This window comes from Drosophila bipectinata, chromosome 3R (assembly GCF_030179905.1).
Source record: "Drosophila bipectinata strain 14024-0381.07 chromosome 3R, DbipHiC1v2, whole genome shotgun sequence".
In the NCBI taxonomy this organism is placed as follows: Eukaryota; Metazoa; Arthropoda; class Insecta; order Diptera; family Drosophilidae; genus Drosophila; species Drosophila bipectinata.
In genome coordinates, this window is record NC_091739.1 from 376,876 (window position 1) to 386,147 (window position 9,272).

Consider the following 9,272-nt stretch of genomic DNA (forward strand, 5'->3'; position numbering starts at 1 on the left):
ATAACAATTATTAATAAGTAATAATTGTTGTGACTGCGCCGATAGAATACGGGAGTCAATGATTAGCAGAAGTCTGCTATGGGGACTTTGCTGTTGCCGTTTCATAAAAACACAGGGTTTGTTTCAAGTATGTCACTGAATTTAATTTGAATTGATTTTATAGATCAAACAATGTTGGCAGTATAACAAAATGTGTTTCAGTCGTAATAATTGGAAGAAGCTTAGAGATGTCCCGCTTCCCAAAGGGACCGGGGTCTCGAGATCGATAGACATCAAGCAGGTATCGATTGTAGGGTTGTGGTATGCACTAACATTACGTAATGAACATTATGACAACGAAAATGACCGTACATGCCGCCCCGCAATGCTGGGTCCAGCATTAAGACATCCTTCTAATGGTAACTGAAAGAAACAGGTGAAATGTTTGCTGTGGTATGGATGTGAGATCAAATGCGTGTATCACTATTGTTCAAGATTAGCTTCCTCGACTTTAGCTTCCGTGTAATTCGGGATGTGTAATCTGCAGATCTTGGATACTGATCGCTTATATGTACCCGAACCTGTATAGATTGTTGCAACTCGTACCATCCCATCGGCTCCAGGGTGTAATTCTATAACACGACCTAGTTTCCAATCGGTTGGACCTGTCCTGTCGTCCTTGATAATAACTAGGTCATTGACCTGTAGGTTTTCTTCCTCTTGTCTCCACTTAGGGCGTGCCTGAAGGTGAGACAACCAATCTGAGCTCCACCTTTTCCAGAACTGGCGTAGGATCCGTTGTCCCTCCATGAACTGTGTGTTGAGCGACTTGTCCTTGTCACTGGGGGTAGGAAGCGATTGCATGGAGTCTCCGATGAGAAAATGAGCTGGAGTCAATACTTGCAGATCGTTAATATCCGCGGTTAACGGGCATAATGGCCGAGAGTTAAGACAGGCCTCGATCTGGATAAGAACGGTTGATAATTGTTCATAAGTCATTGGGTATCCTTTGAAGGAACGATGAAGATGAGACTTTACGGCTTTGACGTTAGCCTCCCAAAGTCCTCCGAAGTTTGGGCTGTGTGGGGGGTTAAAGTGCCACTGAATATAGCGCTTTGTGAGTTCTGGGACGACTGTCTGGTTGATTTCCTGCCGGAACTCGTTAGACCACAACTGTAGGGATTTATCTGCTGCTAAAAAATTTGTGCCGCAGTCACTGTACATGTGCCCCACAAAACCGCGGCGTCCAATGAACCGTTGGAGAGCCCAGAGAAAATGTTGGTCCGGAAAGCCGAGCCTCCCTTTTGCAGCGAGTATTATGGATAAAGCGATTAATGAATGCTGTGGAAAATACAAGTCGACTGTATGACGAAAATGACTCAACAAAGGAATCAGTGGATGCACAGGTGTGAGCGTGGATAACTTTTGCTGCCTGTTCCTCGCAGATTGTGCTCGGATCTGGAGAAGTAAGAGTTACCTTGGGCCAATGATCTTCGGGTTCCTGCAACCAGTCTGGGCCGCTCCACCAGAGCTTATCCTGCGCGAGCTGTAGTGGGGTTAAACCGCGCGTTGCACAATCCGCAGGGTTGTCCTGCGTAGACACATGACCCCACTGTGAAGCAGAGCTGACCTCTTGGATGCTGCCAATTCGTTTGGCTACAAAAGTCTTCCACCTGCATGGATCTCCATATATCCAGTGAAGCACGATCATGGCGTCTGACCAGTAGTACACTGTGACCCGCATCTGAGGCACGTGAAGTTGCTGCTGGATTCATGTGGCGAGTTTGGTAGCTAGAACTGCTCCGGAAAGCTCCACTCGCGGTATGGTGAGAGGCTTTGTTGGTGTAACCCTAGTGCGAGCTGCGACTAAGTGTGTATGTATAATTCCAGCAGTGTCGAGTACTCGAAGGTAGGCACACGCTGCATACGCTAGGGACGACCCATCGGAGAACATGTGCAATTGAAGAGATATCACATTGCTGAAATCGCAACCGAACCAGCGTGGTATGCGAATGTGTTGAACTTCTGGAAGATGTTCGAGATATCGCTGCCAACGCGCTGCCAAAGACTCTGGTAGCATGTCGTCCCAATCGAGTGCACGGTAAGTGCCATCAGTTTGCTGCATACGGAAGAAATGGATTTTGAATCCGTAGGCGTCCGGGTTTGGTTGCCAGTACAGTCCAAGCGTTTTAATGCTGTCTTTATTGTCCATTTCGAAGATTGAGTGGTTGCAGAGGTCTACTTTAGGAATATCGCTAAGCAACGCCGGGTGGTTCGCTGCCCATTTTCGAAGATGCATACCAGCCGAGCGGAGGGCTGCTATGACCTCGTTTCGCACTCGAATGGCACCGTCCGTGGTCTCATGGCCGCTTTGTACGTCATCAACATAAATCTCCCTTTTCAGTACCTTTTCTGCTAGCGGATAATTTTCTCGTTCGTTCTGAGCTATTTGGTGGATCACCCGAATCGCTGTGTATGGCGCTGATGCTGTTCCGAAGGTAACTGTGGTGAGACGGAACTCTTTTAACTCTCCGGTTTTGTCACGCCACCAAATGCGCTGGAATTGAGAGTCCTCTGGATGCATTTCGATACATCGGTACATCCTTTGGATGTCCGCCACGAAAACATAGCGATAACAACGCCAATTTAGTATCACTCCTCCCAAATCGTTCTGTAGAGCTGGGCCAGTACATAAAATGTCATTCAGTGATTTCCCGTTGAAGCTCTTACAAGAGGCGTCGTAGACTACCCTGAGTTTAGTCGTCAGGCTGTCCTCCTTCAGGACTGCATGGTGTGGAATCGTGCTGCAGAAGACGCCGAGCTTCCCATTTGTGTTGATATGAGAGTGACTGTCTTCGCTTGTAGTGACTTCTTGTATTTGCTGTAAGTCAAAATATTCCTCGATTGCTTGGAGATATTGTTGATGAAGCTTATCGCGCTGCTGCAATTTTCGCTCTAGTGTGTAGAAACGATTTAAGGCTATATGTTTTGATCGGCCTAGAACTTGTGACGGGTCGAACAAGGTTTTCAGTGGTAAGCGAACCATGTATTTCCCGTTGGGCTGTCGAACATGGGTTTGACGAAAGTGTTCTTCACACCATCGTTCCGCTGTGGTGAGTTGGCGTTCAGACGACACGCTATCTAGTTCGAAGAACCTTTGCACCAGATGATCAAGCGTCGTGGTGTTACAACGGACAGTGATGGAGTGTGTCATGGATTTCCTCACTGCTCCAAAAACAATCCAACCAAGAAGAGTGTTTTGTGCGATTGGTTCCTCATGAGTTCCTCGTCGAATTTCTGGGAGCATCAATTGTGGAATAAGATCAACGCCCACAAGCACGTCAATACGACCGGAGGGGGCAAAATTGGGATCGGCGAGTTGCAATCCTTTAAGGTGTTGGAATGAGCGAGGGTCGACATCCGATTTTGGAAGGTGCCCTGTAAGTGTACGGAGAATAAATGCAGTGGATACAAACGATGTGAACTGGGAACCTGAAATCGAGCTTAGGACAAAATCGGTACTATGTCGACAACGATTGTGAGAGGAGTCGCCGATCCCTGTTATTTCCGCAGATATAGGGGTGCGTGAGAGACCCAGCGTCTGTACTAAGCTTTCGGTGATAAGTGTTCCTTCCGAGCCATGGTCAATCAACGTTCTGGCTAAAACAGAGTGTCCCGTTTGGTCGTTGACAATTCGGATTAGGGCCGTGGCGAGAATCGTGGTGGATGGATTTTGGTAGGTGGCAACTGCGCTGAGGAGTTGCGTCTCGTTCGAAGCAGTTAAGCCGGGGACTAGGCTGTGCTGTTGAGACAAAACAGATGAGCGGGATGCTACGCTCTGTTGGGTGCCCTGCGCGCTATGGACACCGTTCGTTGGCTGTCGCGATAGGGCAGAGTTGGTAGGCTGGGTTGCTATGTTCGGAAAATGAAGTAGCGTATGGTGGCGTTGGCCGCACTGTAAGCAATTGCGAGTGCTGCCGCAGTGACTTAGCGCGTGGCCTGTGCTGAGACAATTGAGGCATGCTTTTATGCGATCGACGATCGTCTTACGAGCAAAGCAATCCTTCGCGAGAAAACTGGGGCATCTCCGGAGAACATGGTTTCTTTGGCAGAGAGTGCACTGGGGTGCTCCCATTTCCGTAGTCACATGAAAACTGTGGCGGTTAGTGGAATTGAAGTTGGATCGGTTAGGCGCACGTGGATGGGAAGATTGTCCTGGTGCTGAACGAGTTCCAAGTGGTTGATTTTGATTTTCGATTAGGTCGATGCTAACTAAGCGCTCCAGCAGGAAAGTCTCCAACATCGAAAAGGTTGGAATCACGGTGGAGCTCCCCAATGAGTGCTTCCACGCTTGCGTAGTGCTGCTTGGTAGTTTGGTTAACAGATGATGCACTAGCCAGTGATCGCAGGAATCAATGTTTATTTTTAAACGTCGAAGATCACTAATGCAAACATTAGCCAGGGTTAGCACGCGCCTGATACCTTCTGCAGCTTCCTTGGGAACCGACTCAAGACCATACAGTGCCGCCATGGTGTGCATAAAGTGGAGACGTGGATTGTTGAAGCGCTTGACGAGAAGATGTGACTGACATCCTGGTCCCGTCCTTCGGGCAAGGCCTGCTTGAGAAAGTGAAACTTCTGGATGTTAGAGAGAGTGTTGTTGTCATGGATGAGTTGTAGGAAACCATCGTAAAACGAGGGCCAATCCGTAAAGCTTCCCGAAAAGCGTGGAACTGGAAGCTTCGGAAGCGGAATGTTGGATGATAAAATTGGAGTGACGGACTCGATTGGTGGGGAACCTTGGGCTATCACTGAGAACTTGTTGTCGTATTCTTCCGAGATGTTGCAGAAGATGTGCTGGTGCTCTTCAACAAACCGCTCGTATAGGTTGTCTGAGAAATATACATGTCGACTGGGACACAGCTGATCGACCAATTGTTGGTGATTTGCATCAAACAGGGTGGATAAATCCTTTAACGTGCTAAGTCGCTGAAGAAAATAATGTTTGGATTTTCGGGATTGGCTATCCTTCTTGAAGTTACGCTCGAGTTGCGTCAACCTGTTCCATAAATCCTTCTGTTTCGCGTGCAAACCAGCAAACTGGTCGGATGGGGAAGGATTGGCTTGTGTGGCTGTCTTTTCATCGTCGATACCCATAGTTTTATTGAATTTACAACAGCACGCTTGAAATCACAGCCCTCATATACAAACACTCACCGGCTTCCAGTCAGTCTGTGTAGCAGTTTCCAGTTTCAATTCGTCGTTCCTTTGGTCCGTTATTCGTCTCGCAGCAATCTCTCCTTCCTTTGTCCGTTATTCGTCGCGCAGCGATCCCTTGTTCTTCGGTCCGTTATTCGTAGAAAGCGTGGTTCCACGTGGCATAGGTTAATAGCCGTTTGTTTCAGATTAATTTGAGCGCAATTGTTTGTTCCAAATCAATTCAAATTCCATTCATTGGCACATTTAACAACAGGTTCCCCTCATGGGCCACCAAAAATGTTGTGACTGCGCCGATAGAATACGGGAGTCAATGATTAGCAGAAGTCTGCTATGGGGACTTTGATGTTGCCGTTTCATAAAAACACAGGGTTTGTTTCAAGTATGTCACTGAATTTAATTTGAATTGATTTTAGAGATCAAACAATGTTGGCAGTATAACAAAATGTGTTTCAGTCGTAATAATTGGAAGAAGCTTAGAGATGTCCCGCTTTCCAAAGGGACCGGGGTCTCGAGATCGGTATCAGGTATCGATTGTAGGGTTGTGGTATGCACTAACATTACGTAATGAACATTATGACAACGAAAATGACCGTACAATAATATTTAATATTTGATTCATTCAGAAACAACAAATAAATATTAATACCTCTTAATTAAATCAAAATTAAAAAATTAAGCTATTTTTAATTTATTTAGTAAATATTTAATCGTCGTCTTCAAATAAACTCATGTCGTCGATCGCATTAGCTAAGTATGTTGAGTTTAGGCGAACAAGGAGTATATTTTCTAATGCCTCGTGGCTTAAACGATTTCACGACTACATCAGATTAATACAAATTTGCATTTATGAATAGCGTTAGAATTTTAGTTATATATGTAAGTTATCCAACCCCTAAATATAGGCCACTTATGGCTTTTATAAACAATATTTTCAATCTCTGCATTTTCCTTTGGCTTGATCTTTGGCTCAATTATCCAACCCACAAATCCAGGCCACTTATGGCTTTCCACTTATGAATTTTATAAACAATATTTTTAAACTCTGCATTTGCCTTCGGCTTTGTCTTTGGCTCTGAGGTCCGATCTCGGTTCCCCATAAACAAATCAAAATCATAAGTAAACATCAGCTTCCCTCCGAAGCCCAATCAATTACGCCTTTTGCGTTTGAAGTACCCACCAAATTGCATCGATCAGCGTAATAAAATTTCACAATAAGATGCGACAGTTTCATCTTAAGCCTCTAATCTAAACACAACTGATGGCCGAGGTTCTATATAGGTTGATATACCCTTGCAGTTAAAACCGGATATATATCGCAAACATCGGATATAGTTGGCCGATCCTTATGAGAATATGATTATATAACCCAATTTATTATAATACAAAATTTAAAACAAGTCCCAAACTTCTATCTTTAACAATACCATTTCTACCAAAAACCATTTCCGATCGTTTAGTTATATGGCAGCTATAGGATATAGTCGGCCGATCCTAATTAAATTTGGTAGGTTGGATCAACTGACCAAAAATAGAATATGTACTAAGTTTCAGCTTTCTATCTTCAAAAAGACGAAAGTTGGGTCATTTTCGATCGTTCAGTTGTATGGCAGCTATAGGATATAGTCCTTATAAAATTTGGCATGGCGTAATGGTTTGCCAAAAATAGCTCTCTTGTCAAATTTGAACTCTCTAACTCTAAAAACACCGAAGTTATACCATTTCCGATCAATCAGTTATATGGCAGCTATAGGATATAGTCGGCCGATCCGGGCCGTTCCGACTTATATACTGCGTGCAAAAGAAAGAAGGGTGTGTGCAAAGTTTCAAGACGATAGCTTTAAAACTGAGAGACTAGTTCGCGTAGAAACAGACAGACAGACGGACAGACAGACGGACAGACGGACATGCTCATATCAACTCAGGAGGTGATCCTGATCATGAATATATATACTTTATAGGGTCGGAGATGTCTCTTTCACTGCGTTGCACACTTTTGACCAAAATTATAATACCCTCTGCAAGGGTATAATAAAGACTATAATTTAAGATCTGTAAATTTGAGAAAAACAATATAAGATTTATATATTGCAAAAAGTAAGATTTGCGATTTAACAAAAAATATAAAGAATAATTCTGGAAGATTTGATAAATAGCTTTTGTGAACTAAATCTAACAATGGCAACCGGAGGTTCAGCACCAAATTTTTCTGCAGGCAGTGTAGCCACAGCCGACAGTTTAACAGTAGAATTGATAAACAGATTAATAAACGCTCAATTGAATGAAGTTAGCAGGAAAGTAGAATGTTTAGAAGGAAGGCTAGCCACAGATGCAAACACTGTAGAAGATTATAAAGTACAAACAATTGAACCAGCTATAAAATGCGATACAACACTTGAAGTGGTAAAATCCTTACCAAATTTCACAGGGGAAACAACACAATATGTAGGTTGGAGGGAAGCTGCAGAAACTGCAATGAGTCTCTATAAAATTGAAAGTGAACAATATTTTATCGCCCTAACGATTTTACGAAATAAAATTATGGGAGCTGCCCATGATGCTCTTACCAATCATGGCACAGTTTTAAACTTTAAAGCAATCTTTTTCCCGATTGGACTTTATATATAGTGACAAACGACCAATACATGTTCTCGAGTTAGAACTAAGTATCCTCAGGCAAGGACGAATGACAATTACTGAGTACTATAACGAAGTCAATAAAAAAATGACCTTACTAATAAACCATAATGACATACGGAAAGGACAATTACCAAAGAAACAAACAATTCAATAAGAGGAAATGCTCTGCGAGTATTTATATCCGGACTTAATGGATCTATTTCAGAAACTCTTTTCTCATTAAATCCACCAGATTTGCCCAATGCTTTGGCAAAGGTCCAAGAATTAGAATCAAACAACTTCCGTGCTCAATTCGCAAATAGGTTTAATGGATTTAAAAATGAAAGTAAATATCGGGGAAACAACTTACGATTTGATCAAATACGGCAAAATAATAATACCACTAAAATGGGAAATAATTTTAATCATAACCAAACTTACAATTGGCCACAAAAGGGAAATTTTTGGCAAAATAATAATCAAAATAATAATCATAAGCAACAAGCTATCGAGCCAATGGATGTTGATCCACCGATTCAACTCCAGAATAAATCTAATAACAATCGGCAGCCGAGCCAAAATTGCCAGTCAAATAGTAACCAGGGAAGATATAATATTTGGCAGGCAAACGATAATCAAGGTAGATATAATAATAATTATCATCAAAATAAAAATCGTTCAAATTTTTTATAACACAAATCAAAATAGAGAGCAAACTCAAGCTCAAACTAGAACAAGAAAGGAAAGCTAACTTCGGGCGGAGCCGAAGTTTATATACCCTTGCAGTTTAAACCGGATATATATCGCAAACATCGGATATAGTTGGCCGATCCTTATGGGAATATGAATATATAATCCAATTTATTACAATACAAAATCTAAAAAAAAGTCTCAAGCTTCTATCTTCAAAAATACCAAAGTTGGTATTTTTACCAAAAACCATTTCCGATCGTTCAGTTATAAGGCAGCTATAAGATATAGTCGGCCGATCGTTTTGAAATTTGGTAGATCGGATTAACTGACCAAGAATATAATCTGTACCAAGTTCCAGCTTTCTATCTTTAAAAACACGAAAGTTGGGTCATTTCCGATCGTTCAGTTATATGACAGCTATAGGATATAGTCGGCCGATCCTTACGAAATTTGGCATGTCGTATTATTTTGCCAAAAATAGCGCTCGTGTAAAATTTGAACTCTCTAACTCTAAAAACGCCAAAGGTATACCATTTCCGACCAATCAGTTATATGGCAGCTATAGGATATAGTCGGCCGATCCGGGCCGTTCCGACTTATATACTGCGTGCAAAGGAAAGAAGGGTGTGTGCAAAGTTTCAAGTCGATAGCCTAAAAACTGAGAGACTAGTTCGCGTAGAAACAGACAGACAGACGGACAGACGGACAGACGGACATGCTCATATCAACTCAGGAGGAAGAATATATATACTTTATAGGGTCGG

General features: G+C 42.8%; 1 protein-coding gene across 1 annotated transcript; it reads right to left on the reverse strand.

The window, feature by feature from the left end:
* Positions 1-462: 462 nt before the first annotated feature.
* Positions 463-5,136, reverse strand: LOC138926715 (uncharacterized). The gene is made up of 4 exons (XM_070281786.1): positions 4,665-5,136; positions 1,908-4,596; positions 1,457-1,652; positions 463-942 (listed from the first exon to the last, which is right to left on the reverse strand). Exons 1-4 carry the CDS (start codon positions 5,134-5,136, stop codon positions 463-465), a joined length of 3,837 nt encoding a protein of 1,278 aa, XP_070137887.1.
* Between the last annotated feature and the right edge of the window lie 4,136 nt (positions 5,137-9,272).

Coding starts and splice junctions, on each gene's coding strand:
- LOC138926715 (XM_070281786.1), bottom strand. CDS start 5,136: ATGGGTATCGACGATGAAAAGACAGCCACACAAGCCAATCCTTCCCCA. Junction 4,597..4,664: donor TTGGCCCTCGTTTTACGATG/GTTTCCTACAAC, acceptor TTTCTCAAGCAG/GCCTTGCCCGAAGGACGGGA. Junction 1,653..1,907: donor TCCGATGGGTCGTCCCTAGC/GTATGCAGCGTG, acceptor AGATCCATGCAG/GTGGAAGACTTTTGTAGCCA.